The sequence below is a fragment of the Choristoneura fumiferana genome, chromosome 16 (genome assembly GCF_025370935.1).
Source record: "Choristoneura fumiferana chromosome 16, NRCan_CFum_1, whole genome shotgun sequence".
NCBI classification, from domain to species: domain Eukaryota; kingdom Metazoa; phylum Arthropoda; class Insecta; order Lepidoptera; family Tortricidae; genus Choristoneura; species Choristoneura fumiferana.
The window spans coordinates 9,514,459-9,528,370 of NC_133487.1; the positions used below are offsets into that span (position 1 = coordinate 9,514,459).

The following is a 13,912-nucleotide window of genomic DNA, read 5'->3' on the forward strand; positions in this document are numbered from 1 at the left end:
CAAGTGACAACCACCCGACCAAGGCAGTTTTAAGTTGTTATAATTACTCGAATAAAAAACTACCCTATGTCCTTTCCAAGGTCACCATATCTCCATACTAAATCCCATTAAACATAAAAATGCGAAAGTGAAATTCGGTATGCAGATAGTTTGTATCCCGGGGAAGAACAGGATCTAGTTTTTATCCGGGAAATTGCATAGGCCTCGCGGGATAGCGATAAATGAATTCTACGCGGTCGGAGTCGCGGGAAACAGGGTAGTTTCATCTAAATCATCTGAATGGCTTCAGTGGCTTAAGCGTGAAGAGGTAAGAGGCAAACGGACAGTTGCCACTTTCGCATTTATAATATTAGTACCTAAGGATAAGGATCGGTTGAAGCGTTTTGATAAAACAGATTTTTCAGAAGCGAAAGAAATTCGAATAGGTATAGACACAATTACAGGCTTGTTGGTTAAAAGCGTTAATACACTCAACAAAACTCACCTTCCGCAGCGGTTTTTACTACAATCGGTGCACCCGTTAAAGGCAAAACTTCGTGCAATTTCGCATAATAATTAGTCGCTTCCACCGTCACAGTGTATTCAGTAAACGGTTTCAATTCAGTCAGAATTATTTCCGTTTTAGTGGTAACAATGAAAGGGCAGAGTTCCTTGTTGCAATTCAAATCGTTCGTAGTGTGCAGTCGGTAGTACACCGTATACTCGGTCACCGCCATTTCGTATTCTAAGTCTTTGCACTGTTCAGGTTTGCTTACTGTTGGGAGTTGAAGCGTTATACTGTTGGCTGAATTTGTCACCACACGTGGTTCTAGGTTCTGCGCTTTAGGCAACAAGCAATGACGTTTGGGATACGGCTGGTTGCCCGGATCCAAAGCCATGATCTTATATCCGTGGGAAGTCTTAACTTGCTCAATGTTATTCCTTTTATGCTTATTAGTATAGTAGATTATTTTCTCAGTGGAATTAAACCAGTAGATATACTTGCTGTCGACTGTTATGGTCATGGGTGTGAACCCGTATTTTTTCTTCTCAGTAGCATTTACTACTACTCTGCAGTGGCAGCCGTCCATATCAGCTGCTAGTATCCGAGGTACCCAAGGGTCTACCCAGAACAGTTCGTGTTCTTTCTTGGTAGTATCGATGACGAAAGGTTTCGCCACTTGAGGACTTTCGGGGCAGTCGCAGTTGTCACGTGTTTTAACTTTTTCAGAGATGTTAAAGAACTTCCTAACGTTGGTGCCATCTAGCTTGGACGTCATCAATGTTCCTAAACCTGGATAGCTGTCCTCTTCATACCAGTATAATGAACTGAAAATAATAAGAGCGTTAGTCCAGCAAAACGATTCGTTAGGTATATATTTATAACCATTTCGTGTCTAATTTATTTGTTTTGATTAAGTAAGATAAAAGAGAATACTCCCTTTCTATTACTAATAAAGTGAAAATTGCATTTAGTTTGTATGAAAAAAACAGGTCATGTTTTAAAAAAAGTTGAAGAACAAAAGTAGCTCAGTTAAGTAAGCGAGTAGAATCGAATCTTGCATTTAAAGCCACGGTCAGAGGTACACTGTGTATTAGAAGTTCCCAAACTTTTTTCTCGTAGACGACTGTCAAAGTTTTACTGTGGACCGTCGGATCTCCCGTGGGCACCATTTCGGGAAACTGCTGTAAATAAATAAGGCTCCGTGCAACACTTACCGTTGTAAAGGCACGATTTGCAGACTGTAGATCGGCTGTTTGGTCACAATGACCCTGGTGATGAGTGGCCTGGTGTTCTGAATCCCGATATCGGCTCGGTACACGACGTGTTGCTCCACGGAAGTGATCTCCGACTGGGCCCAGTACACCGACCGGCCGACCCAGTCCACGCAGATGCTGCTCGCCGAACCGTTGTTTGACACCAACTGTGGAACGACCTACACTAGCACAAGACTTTCAATACATGACCTAACCAAGTTAAACAAGTTGACAACCCCCCCGCCATTGCCTTTTTAAAGTTCAATATTGAGATGCAGATGTTCCGTAAACAAAAACACGGAGACAGAACTCGGGAGAACTCAATTTAATTGCGAAATACCACGTACAAATAAAAAGGGCGTAAGGCGTGTGTGTCGCGTGCGGGTAGGTGAGGACAAGTGCTCGTCCGTACGTAAAACGGCTTAACCAATTTTATTAAAAAAATGCTAAGAACCACCGCACAGAAACTAGATTTCATTTTATTAATTTTAGTGCCACTGACCATTGCTACTCGTAGCTTTAGGGTTGTTCTACCCCCGCTGGGATACTTTGCATCACTACTTCATCCCCCGCCATCACAGTTGTGAAGGAGACTTCAGAACCGTGATTAAATATTTGAAATATTATCCACTACGATCTTACCTTAAAATGCCCGCTGCCATTGATTCTAGAAGAGAAGATCTCTTCCAAATTATTGGCCCAGTAGACGACGTTTTCTTCGATCGAGACCGCGAAGTCCACAGGCGTTCCAGTGCTTTTGGGTATAGTCTCGCTCTCCCCAGAGTCCAAGTCGATGATTTTGAGGAACTCTTGTGATGATATCATCACTTTAGGTATAGGGTTCAAGTGGTCTGAAGAGGCTGACGCCACGTTGGAATATTCGCCGAATCCAGCGTCCGTGTAAGCTCGAACCTTTGGAGTAGAATAGAAATATCCGTAACTTTCTGATGTTAAATATTAAATACTGTATTTGGCATCACTTTCAAGCGCCATCTTATTTTATATATTACCATAAATATAAATGATGACACGATTGCTCGTGCACGCGTTAGACAAGAAAAAAGCACAAGAACCCATTCGTGCCTTTCGATCATAGAAATATTAACGGATTTCTTTCTGTAATCTGAGCTTTTGATCTAAAGGAGGCAGTACTGCTAGTACATTATAGAAGCATCGTCATCCTCTGGTTACCTGGAAGTAATAAGTGGATCCAGCGACAAGGTCCCGCAGTATGAGCTGCGTGTGAGTGGGGGCGAGGCGCGCGTCGGCGCAGGCGGAGGGCGCGGCGCCAGTGTCGGCGGTGGGCAGCGCCCAGCACTGCGCCTCGTAGCCGCGGATGACGCCGTGCGCGCGCGCCGGCGCCTCCCACCGGAATATCGCGGTCAGCGCGCCGCCACTAAGACACCAAGTAAACTTGTCTCAAAAATATTCGTAAAAGTTGACATTATTCTTTACATATCAGAAGGCAAAGTGCATAGTTTATGGTCAACGAAAAATTAAAAAGTTACAAACATTGCAGGTTCGCTAGACTCGACCACAATGTCGCATACAATATTCCATAATTGCCGAGTCTCTATCTTTAAAAAAAGTTAAAACGGTCATGGTAATAAGTTGGCACAAGTCGTCAACTCAAATGGCCATTATCAGTTATTTTGTTGGAGCCCGGAATTTTTTTATTGTGTCTGAAACAGCTTGTGGTGTTTACGGCGGAAAAATACATCAGTATGTAATTTTTTTTAATGCGAACAAAGGCGTGAAAGCATAAACATTCTGTTGGAATAAAAGTAAAAGTCACCATTTAATTATATTCCAATACTTCACCATTTTTGAGAAATAGTCAGTTTTTTTATATAGCTCTTTTCATTAGAGGACAATGTTCAAAGTGGACTGCATCAAAGGCGGAATTCACTTTGTGGCAAAAAATCTGATTTAAAACCTCCTGTTCAGGAAGAATTTGAAGACGCCCTGTACGAGTACATGTAGCTTGTAGGGTTTTCTTTGGGGTTGAGTCGTCTTAAGGGCCAAAGACCAAAGGTCCTTGCTTTTGTTTACTTGTTTAGTTTTGAAAATTTTATATGAGGTGCCTTATAAGACATGGGGGCGTGCAGTTAGGAAAAATCCACGAGCTCCTGCTTGAATCAGTCTTTTTTATTGATCCCCATTGGTTTCTTAATTGACCGACCCTAACCCTTTTATACTTAAAATTTTAAGCTTAGGCATTTGGGGATTGGGGATTTTCTGACATATGCATTTATTTAAAACCAAGGGCTGCCTTTCTTTTGCCCTCCAATGGAAGGGCGGGTTGGAGATCGTTTCAGAATTCTGACGTGGCTGTGGATGCCATATTTTGGGTAGGACTACCCTTATAGCTGCTTCTATTGGCATGTTGTGTTTTGCTTGTCTCCTAGCGCTGTCCACTTTTCTTTTCCGCTTCCGGGAGGGACGAGGAGTGCTTTTCGGATTGTTCCAATGGACGTGGACGTTCCAGTTATTTGCAAGGGATTTACGAGGGGTCCCAGCGAATCCTTACTCAAGCCATTGCTGAAGGGCCAGAGGTAGGCCAGACAGAGGGATTAGTTAACCCTGACTTATGCGCCGGCCAGACAGTAGGGATTACATAACACTGGATAAGTAACAGGGATAAGTTCGCCTTTGTACATATATTTCATTGTTTGTCATCTGAGTTTGTTTACTTATTTAGTACAATAAAGAGTTTACATACATACATACACTGACTTATGCGCCAGCCAGACAGTAGGGATAACATAACACTGACCTATGCGCCGGCTGTATGTAGAGGCGCGGGTGGCGCGGCGCGGCGGGCGCGGCCTGCGGGGAGTGCCGCTGCGCGCGCGACACCGCGCTGCCGCCCCAGTGCGTGTGCGCGCGGACTGTCACCTCCACGTTGCTGTATGGCGGGATGTTACTCGACGAGATGTCTATCCACGGTACTTCTACGGTTTTCTGAAGACGAGTAAAGTATTTCTCACGTTATACTTTGACGAATTTTTTTTTTATCAACAAGCTGTTTTGGTTTTTCTTCATAGAGTAAATTTTTTAAGCAAGTATGGTACACCTACACCTTTTTACGCCCAGTAACGACTACCGAGTCGAGTCGAGGGAACTTAGCATACCAGGGCAGCACCTTTTCATAGTTAATTTCGCTATGATTTCTTTGCCAGGTGTATAGGATGTCAACACAAAGGTTCCACGGTACGTGATACAATTTCCTCATCTCTATTTATTGCGTTAGTTCGCTCTCCACGCCGAAGGCTGCGCTTAGTCGTGGCCAGGCCGTTCGTTAAATAAAGTTCCGTTCAGGGTATCAAAACAATATCCACACCAAAATAATATTCCTTATTACGATATTTAAAAAAAAAGATGTATCAACCAAGGACCATACAGCAGCTCCTCCTTTTTTGAAGACCACATTATAACGAAGACAAAAAGGTTCTTACCTCAATCTTAAGGAGTCCAGAAAAGTTTAACCCGACGTCATAGTATACACGACTATTGTTGACATTAACTCGCGCGGCCGGCGTCCATGTCACGTTGAACCGATCCCAGACTCCGGATACAACGATCGACGAAGCATTGATTGTCTCCGGAATGGCTATCAAGGTCTCTGTAGGACAAAAACAAAGGTTATCTTTGTAATTGAGATGTTTTTGTATAGTTGTGAGCACTTTTGGCTACGTTAGATGAAGTTGCGAGAAAGCTTTATGTGGTTTTTATACCAGACTCCTACAAGCCACCAAAATACGGACAAAAAGAGTAAAATATTTAAGTTTATCTTCGTTCACTTGAGTCTACTGATATAGAATAGAACAGTTAATCAAGGTATATACTATTAACAGTCTTACCACTGGGAGCATGCAGAGTAGGGTCCCGTACAGCTATAACGTGTACACGTGAAACCAGTTCTGCAGTATAGCGACCTGCTAAATCGGATACAACCGCTCGCCGAGCGTCTGCAACCCAAACTAGCCGCCCACTGAAGTAGCAGAGTGGACCCAAAGTAGCACTGCCAGCAAGCCTGCTCACAAGGGAACCTGATACCTGGAAATAGGTTTTCAATCAGTGTCCTTGCCATACGCCATAATGTGTGAAAAGCTCAAGATGTGTATACTGGGGCTGGGACCTCACTGTCCTAAGATTTGATCATTCCTAAAACAGAGCCACCAATTATTATTAGAAAATGTTCCGTCGAAGTTTCTTTACCCCCAGTCTGATTTCTCATTGCATTGAGTTTGTATTTGGGCAAGGTTCGATTTTATAGAAAGTTAATAATATTGTTTGTTTGTTTGTTTATACTCTTTATTGAACAAAAAGGAAATACAAAGGTTCCAAAAATGTGTTAAGTATAAAGGTGGACTTATCCCTGAAGGGATCTCTGCCAGTCAACCTTATATACAACCTTGTATACGTGGAACACAGATTTCAGTTTCAAATCGGATTCTTTAAAATTAATCTGCACGGAAATAGGTGTCGTAAAATATGATTTTGATGATACGGTGCATTACACGAAAAATTCGGAATATTAGAGACTCGTACCTCGTTAACACTTTGGGAGATCTGATCTGCAGTCGGTGCGCGATGTAGTTCGGAGCCGTCGTAACTTCGAACTAGCCAGTACAGCCATTTCTTCTCTAAATCAGCCGTGAGACCCATCACTACAAACAAAGTCTTATATTAAATCTTGAACAATATTGTGCGAAGACGCTTCAACATCTTAACCTACAGATTTCATTCATACGCTACACAACATAATGCATTAAAACACAAGTCAGAGACAAATGAATTTAAGATTATTATATATACGATCATCTTTTTCTATAAACATCATAATGGTTGAAACAACGTGTGCTTCAAGAAGCAAGCACAACAACGGTTTAAACTCTTTATTATCTTACCCTGTTTGCCACTAAATAATTGTGCAGGGTAGTACACCATTCGTTTCTCGCCGTTCAGTCGAGCAGCTTCCACTGCATGGCCGGTGTTCCAGTAAATGTATGCGCCTAGGGAATCTATGGTTAGTTCCTTAGCCACTGTCACTATGGGTACAGGCTCTCTGTTGCCACCATCAAGGTTCCCTCTTGTTATCTAGTGGATAATAGATATACATGGCAATGAATAATACAGGTCCGACTTAAGGAAGACTTTGGTTAGTTTGTTTTTCTAGTTTCTCAAGAAAGCCTCTTGAACATATAGTAAGACCGAGTTATGAGAAAATATTGAAACTCTTTGACCTGAGTCGATTATTAATGGATACTTAACCAAGTTGAAGAAGTTAGGACCAGAAACTTACTAGTTGCTGCTTAGGATTGGACCAGTAAATCCTCTTGCCCACCCAGTCCACAGCCAAACTCCCGACGTTCTCCATATTGTTCATCAAGCCTTTTTCATGAGAAGTCGTGTTGTACCACATCACGGTGGAAGCATTTGTCACCAAGTATAATTTGTCCCGGTACCAAGATATGTCGACGATATGGATCTTTTTAAGGTGAGCTCTGTCAAAGTAAGAAATGGAGTTTAGATTTTTTTTTTCATTTCATATCCGTCATTTTGGATTGAGATTGGCTGCATTTTAGCTGCATTTACAAATTCTATTCTTAGCTACCAGACAACGATAGGCCATGTAATTTTATCACACTCTTACCTGTGTATCAATGTGGTCATATTGTCACCAGTTAAATCGGTTTGTAAAAGACCATCCGGGCCTGACCATACCAATGTACTGTGTAAAGTTGTTGGTGAAGACGCTAACGTTTTACCCACAAACTCTGATGACCAGGGTCCTGAAAATTACAAACTAATTTAAGACTTATGTATAAGTAAGTATCAACTTCAACTGAAAACGCAATAACTGGGAGGACGTGTTCAGTAGCTCAGGCTACAGCTACCGAAGTCAGATAAAAGGTGATACATGTAAATAGATTACCTGCACCGGAATCGGTGACGGCAGCAACCTTGATCACGTATTCAGCATCCTGCTTGAGATCTTCGACAACATACATCGATCCATTTATATGTCTCCTAAAAGACGAACAAAACTAATTATGCGTTCATAATAAAACAATACGGGGATGGACGAAATTGTCGAGTAGCAAAAGTAGAAGGACAATTCCAAATACTCTCTCAAATATCATATCCTGTCTAAAATATTGTTATCCGAATTCTACTAGAATAATACAAATAAAAATCTTAAAACACTCACTTGTCTATGGTTTCCCCGCTGTCAACACGCGTAAGTTGCAAATGGAAGGCCCATTGTTGCCATGCACCGCTGCCTTGATGTCCCAACAAATGCGGCGCCGACCAAGACACCTTAGCGCGGGTGATCCCCATCACACTTTGAACTCCTATAGGAGGATTAACAGGCACCGGTATTGGCTGGCAATTTCTCAGCGCAACTAGCACTTGTCGCGTAGCTATCTTCTTATTGTTGAACACAAGAGGGTACTCGTTGTGGAAATAACTGTCACTTCCTTTGTGGTACTCCTCAGTGAGCATCTCTTTGCCATTGGTCCAGTAGAAGAGGCCATTCACGTAAGCTATGGATCGCGTAGACAGGAACATTGGCTTTTGTGTGTTGTGCCGGAAATCGGAAATTTCGCGACTGAAAAATAATTTTACGTTTAATGTAGACCTATAAAAGAACCTTATAAATGACAGTATAATACCATAAATGTAATTACCGCGCGTTTAATAAATAGAATGTCTAACCATTAAGTATGTTTTCAAATGAAAAGAAACAACACACAAATGATAAAATTAGTACCGAACTTTCAACAGGCTTGGAAAGATTGCATCAATCATAAAAGGCTAGACAATCATTTGTTTTCTAGGTACGAGTATGAAGGTCTAGATAAACCTTAGCATATAAAGGTATGGTTAGAAATGGCTCTAGCACTGATGCTAGGAAACTGCAACATTCTGCGTGGCCTGTTCATATGTTTTTCGTCGTAAAATTTGTACTTGTTCGCATTATCCAATTTAAGACCTAAGTACTTACCACATTACAAAAGGTCTATTACTTACCCATCGAGCGACACAGCTAAGACAGTATTTCTCCTCAGATGTGCAACAAGCAATCTAAAGTCAGCGTGGTCCACAGTGAAGCTACCCAAATGTGCATCCCTCACTATCAACTCAGGTGGCGCTTCGTGGCGAACTCCGTTGGATATGTCGGCTAAGTCCAATCGGTATAAACCACCGCGCTCCACACCTCTTAAAGCCCAGAACAAATATCTGGGAAGAGAAAATAGAGTTAAGAAGAAGCCTGTAGCTAAATCAGAATCTATATGTAAATAGTTATTGATTCCTGAAGACTCAGACGCTTTATTTATCGAAGTGAAAGAGCTTTTGTTGGTATATATTTTATACCTACAGAGACATCATGTAATTTTTACAAAGTCACAATAAAAGGAAACCTAATAAATCTATAAAAGTAGTTATTAAATCTAAAGAAAACTTTGTCAGGTGTTTATAAATAAAATAAGATAGCGTGCTTTCTACAACGTATTCAAAGAAAATCAAGTAAAGTCCACAAACATTCAAAACTTAATTGAAACTTAACTTCCTAATGGTCCGTGGACCATGATGTTTTGACATAAAACTCACCCGTTATATGCATCTACTTCAAAATGTATCGGACGCGAAGTAAACCCTGACAGAGCAACTAGCTGATTCTTCCCATCAAAGTCAAACCTCAATATTTCCCAGTTTAAATGTAAAGAGGATTCCGGCCAATCAGATTCTTTGCTGTAGTTGACTTCTCCCAGTACGTACAGATGACGGTTTAGCCAATCTACAGATAGATCTAAGGGCTTGAATTTAATGTTTTCTGGCCGCAGGATGGGATGCGCTGCATTCTTTCTGGATAGAGAGCTGCGATATACACAGCCGTCGGAGACAGAAACGAATAGGTAATTGCTTGAAACGTCAAGACCAACACCTGAAATGAATGTTTATTTTGTGTGTAAGAGAAGGGATAGTTTAAGTATTAAGTAGTTAAGCATAAAAGGGAGTGACAACCCCATGATTTGCTTATTTTTAAGGACATGAAAATGATCCCAGAGGCCTTATTGTTAGCAAATGGTATTACAAGGCGAGGGTAGAGAGAGATGGTGAATGCTATCAACGCGTTACACAATACGGCCTCGAGTATAAACTCAACTTTAACTTAAACAAGGCTTTATTTAAAAAATGTTTAACATTGCTCAACAGTATACCGCTGTTTATATCGCTGTTACATAAGTATGTTAGCAAGTGTAAATTACCAGTGATACTGTGTTCGGTGCTAAAGAGCTCGACAGGATCCGAAAGCATGTCGTTAGCTGGAGCTGCCAAGATATTTTGTTCTCCTTCCAGAATTAAAATAGGTTGTTGACTAGGAACAGCTGAAACAATAACGGTTTTAGTCTATTTTCTAACCTGTAAAATAAGTAGCTAGTTGTACTGAAAAAAAATACTGGGGTAGCAAAAGCGCTCCAAAGTTTTCGGGTAAGCTCACAAGTAGTGTAATGCGGCTTTTAGGTTGGACGTTGGCCTTGATAATAATGTATGTTTGTGAGGCGATGGACGATAGGTGTTCGACTTCGAAGATTCCAATATAATTAGTTTGTTACCTATTGTTTTGGTTGAAAAATAATCTTTAACCCTTGTCCAGGCATAGTGCGTAGGTATATCGACTACATAAATGTACACAAATATTCGACCTTGCTAAATTTACAGTATGTACAGTCGAGTTCGTAAACTTCTGAGCAAAAATTTGATAAAAAATATCTGAACCCGCTTCTACGCCGTTAACAATAGAGTCGTGTGCACATATTTTTGATCAAATTTTTGCTCAGAAGTTTATGAACTCGACTGTACAAAATCAATTGAAGATCCTTGTTAAAAATATTAACCGTTTTTAAATTAATTCGTCATAGGTAAACAATATAAAACTATGATTATTTTTTTAGTAGCGTATCTATATTGGCTGGGCCTGGAGAAGGGTTAATTGTTAGTCTAAGTTTCATGACGCATTGGTCATTACTGATATGTCATGAACGTATATATCAGTAAATAAATAGTAAACAACATACATGAAGGCGATGGAGGCGTGGAAACCCTCACTTTAGCTGGTGGTCCCTCTCCTATGGCATTCCGCATTGCCACTGATACCTCGTATTCACGTCCCGCAGCCAGGTTTTGGAACATGTAGAATAACGTGTAGTTAGAAGCTGGCATATCCTGTAAAAATCAAAATTTAATGAAATTTTTCGTAAAATTGTCTTGCTATCCAAATAAATATAAAGATTTCGGGTCCAATTCAATATAATGTGAATAGAGTAGACTAGCCTTATCGTTCTTTTAAGTGGTAGACGATTCTCGTAACCGGTGTGTGTGTACTTTGAGACTGTTAGATGGAACTATTTAAGGGTGAAGCCAGACGAGCGTATTTTTTTAAGCTATGAGTCACGTAATTTCTGCTGCATTCGATTTTATACAAAAGTCCAGTTTGAGCCACACGGCGACACGAAATGAATTGTACACATTCCACGAAACCAAAATTATGCGACTCATAATTCAAAAAATTACGCTCATCTGGCTTCACCCCAAATTCCAAGACAGACACGGCTTTGTTCCAAAGTTGCCAGCCAAATAATTATTCCTAAAAAGCCACACTCACCTCTACATATAGAATATTAGGTTGAGTATCAGCCAACCGTAGTACATAGGAAATAAGCGGTCCATTGGGGAAAGAACCGGGTTCCCATGATATGGCGATGCGAGTGGAGTCGGGCGCGGCAGCTCGCAACGACGCGGGTGTCGAGCTTGGCTTCCCGCTCTCGAGGGTTGAGATCACTACTGAAGGTGCTGAATAGACTGGCTCGCTTGCGCCGCTTCGGCCCGAGAGGAAGATTGCTACACGGAACTGAAAGAACGGTTAAGGTTGTCTTGTAACCGCCACAAAATTACAGAAACTCGAAAATAGCCTTAAATGGCTTCGAGAAAAGTATGGTCCGGTCATGCCTTTGTTTTGCTCGAGTTTGGGGGGACAATGTTGTGCCCCAAGATTTAGAGAAAAAAAAAGCCACCATCTATGATGAATTTGTTTGTTTGCTTCTAATTTTAAGGGTTCCGTACCTCAGTTGGCAAAAACGGTACCCTGATAGGACCACTTCATTCTGTCTATCTGCTGTCTGTCTATCTGTCTGTTTATCTGTTTGTCCGTCCGTCCGTCTGTGAAAAAAATGGTCGGGGCACTGTGGTCAACAGTAGGTTTTGTTTACCTAATCGAAACGACAAACAGCATTTGTTTTGATTCAAGTTACGTGTTTACAACTTAATTTACATGGTGTCCGGTGTCCTATCATTTCATCGCGTCATTTAGCAAATTTCCATTTCGCAACCAACAATTTACAAATACATCATTTATCAATTTATATTTACTTATATATACAACTACAGATTTTACCAATAATTCATTTCACGGAATAATCACTTAGCAAATATTCATTTAATATTGTAGGTATACTTTGGCAAATAGATTATTTATTTGACGACCGGATGGCCTATTGGTTAGAGAACCGGTTGAGGTCCCGGGTTCGATTCCCGTGTCGGGGCAGATATTTGTATGAAAAATACGAATGTTTGTTCTCGGGTCTTGGGTGTTTACTATGTATTTAAGTATGTATCTATCTATATAATTATATTTATCCGTTGCTTAGTACCCATAACACAAGCTTTTCTAAGCTTACTTTGGGACTAGGTCAATGAGGGCTATCGTTTTTTGTCTCACTGTGAAAACAAAGTTTAGATTAAAATCATATTTAAAACACATTAAAACCGTACCATAAAAATATCGAGCATGCCACAGTGTTGCATAGTCCCCGTTTTGTTCGGAAAAAAGGGAGGACAAAGGTTTCCGAAAGACAAAACTGTCTCAAAACACAGACATTCATTGCACCGGAACGCATATATGCCATAATTAATTTCAGATATTGCAAAATATTCACAAAATTATTCTAATTATAAATAAACCCGCGTAGCTCACCCAAAAACTATGAGATTTGACATTTCGGAGACCTCACGCTACACTAGCGCCTCTAGTGGCGAATTCATACGCGATAGCCCTCAATGGTGTAAATTGTCCAGTGATATTTATTTATTTATTATTGATATCAAATAGTAAACTAACGTTTGGTTTATTAGTTTGTTTAATAATATATATATTTTACTATAAAATCGCCTTTACGTTTTAAGTTTCAGCCCTTTAAGGACACTTGTAGTTTACACACACCAAAGTAGGTTAGGTTAGAACTGCGCCCGCACAAAAAATGAACTGGCACCAGTACCTAAAGTAGGTTAGGTTAGCTTAGAACTGCAACCCTACACAAAAACGAGCTGATATCAGAAAAGAAGTAAGTGATAACACCAGCAACACGGCGGTAGATGATTAACGCACATTTTGTATCTTTCTCCCTGGTTTGCGTACAGCAGTAATACGAGTACATTTATAAATATTATAGTATTTGCTAAATGATTAGTTGTCAAACGATAAGTTTTAAATCGAAACATTTCTCGAAATATCATATTTGTGAAATGAATAGTATATGAAACGTTGGTTGTGAAATGAACTTCTGTCAAACAACTTTCGGTGAATCATTAGTGAACCAATTTACATACCCTGTATTTAGTATACGGCCGCAAATTCTCCACATGTATAATGGACCTGTCTGAATGACTAGAATTAGAGTAGTACTGCCATGAGCCCGGCAGTTCTTCGTATCGCCATTGCACTAGGTAGCTAAGGTTTCCGAGGTTGGGAGCCTCCCATACAAGCGATAGCGAGGTAGACGTTAAACTGTCAGCTACCAGTGCTGGTGCGGGAGGGGTTCCGATCAGATCTGAAAACAATTTCAATTTATAAAAAGGAAATACTGAAGCCTGTTATACTTATGCAATGGTGATAATCGGGATCTATCTCGGCAAAGCTCGTAGGTAGTTGGTGCGTTTAAAAGAAACTGCTAAAGGAAGACGAAGGTGAAAAAGGAATTGGCTTGGCTCTGTTCGTCCAGCTGAGGTTCAACGATCTATAGACCAATTCCATCTCATTCTGAGAGGAAGCCTGTGCTCAGCAGTGGGACGGTATATACGGCTAGAATAATCTGAAGTTTTTTCG

General features: G+C 40.7%; 1 protein-coding gene across 2 annotated transcripts in view; it reads right to left on the reverse strand.

The window, feature by feature from the left end:
• sev (receptor protein-tyrosine kinase sevenless) overlaps positions 1-13,912 on the reverse strand; it is a 58,303-nt gene that overhangs the window by 20,747 nt on the left and 23,644 nt on the right. For both annotated transcript variants that reach the window (XM_074099317.1, XM_074099315.1), the window contains exons 5-23: positions 13,417-13,637; positions 11,417-11,662; positions 10,830-10,977; positions 10,020-10,139; positions 9,361-9,694; positions 8,779-8,988; positions 7,955-8,356; positions 7,679-7,773; positions 7,397-7,535; positions 7,046-7,247; positions 6,651-6,840; positions 6,292-6,410; positions 5,601-5,796; positions 5,196-5,362; positions 4,514-4,701; positions 2,929-3,133; positions 2,380-2,649; positions 1,699-1,904; positions 485-1,308 (exon numbers count right to left, since the gene is read on the reverse strand). In XM_074099317.1, coding sequence (XP_073955418.1) covers positions 485-1,308; positions 1,699-1,904; positions 2,380-2,649; positions 2,929-3,133; positions 4,514-4,701; positions 5,196-5,362; positions 5,601-5,796; positions 6,292-6,410; positions 6,651-6,840; positions 7,046-7,247; positions 7,397-7,535; positions 7,679-7,773; positions 7,955-8,356; positions 8,779-8,988; positions 9,361-9,694; positions 10,020-10,139; positions 10,830-10,977; positions 11,417-11,662; positions 13,417-13,637 — 4,482 coding nt within the window. The remainder of the gene's footprint in view (positions 1-484; positions 1,309-1,698; positions 1,905-2,379; positions 2,650-2,928; positions 3,134-4,513; positions 4,702-5,195; positions 5,363-5,600; positions 5,797-6,291; positions 6,411-6,650; positions 6,841-7,045; positions 7,248-7,396; positions 7,536-7,678; positions 7,774-7,954; positions 8,357-8,778; positions 8,989-9,360; positions 9,695-10,019; positions 10,140-10,829; positions 10,978-11,416; positions 11,663-13,416; positions 13,638-13,912) is intronic.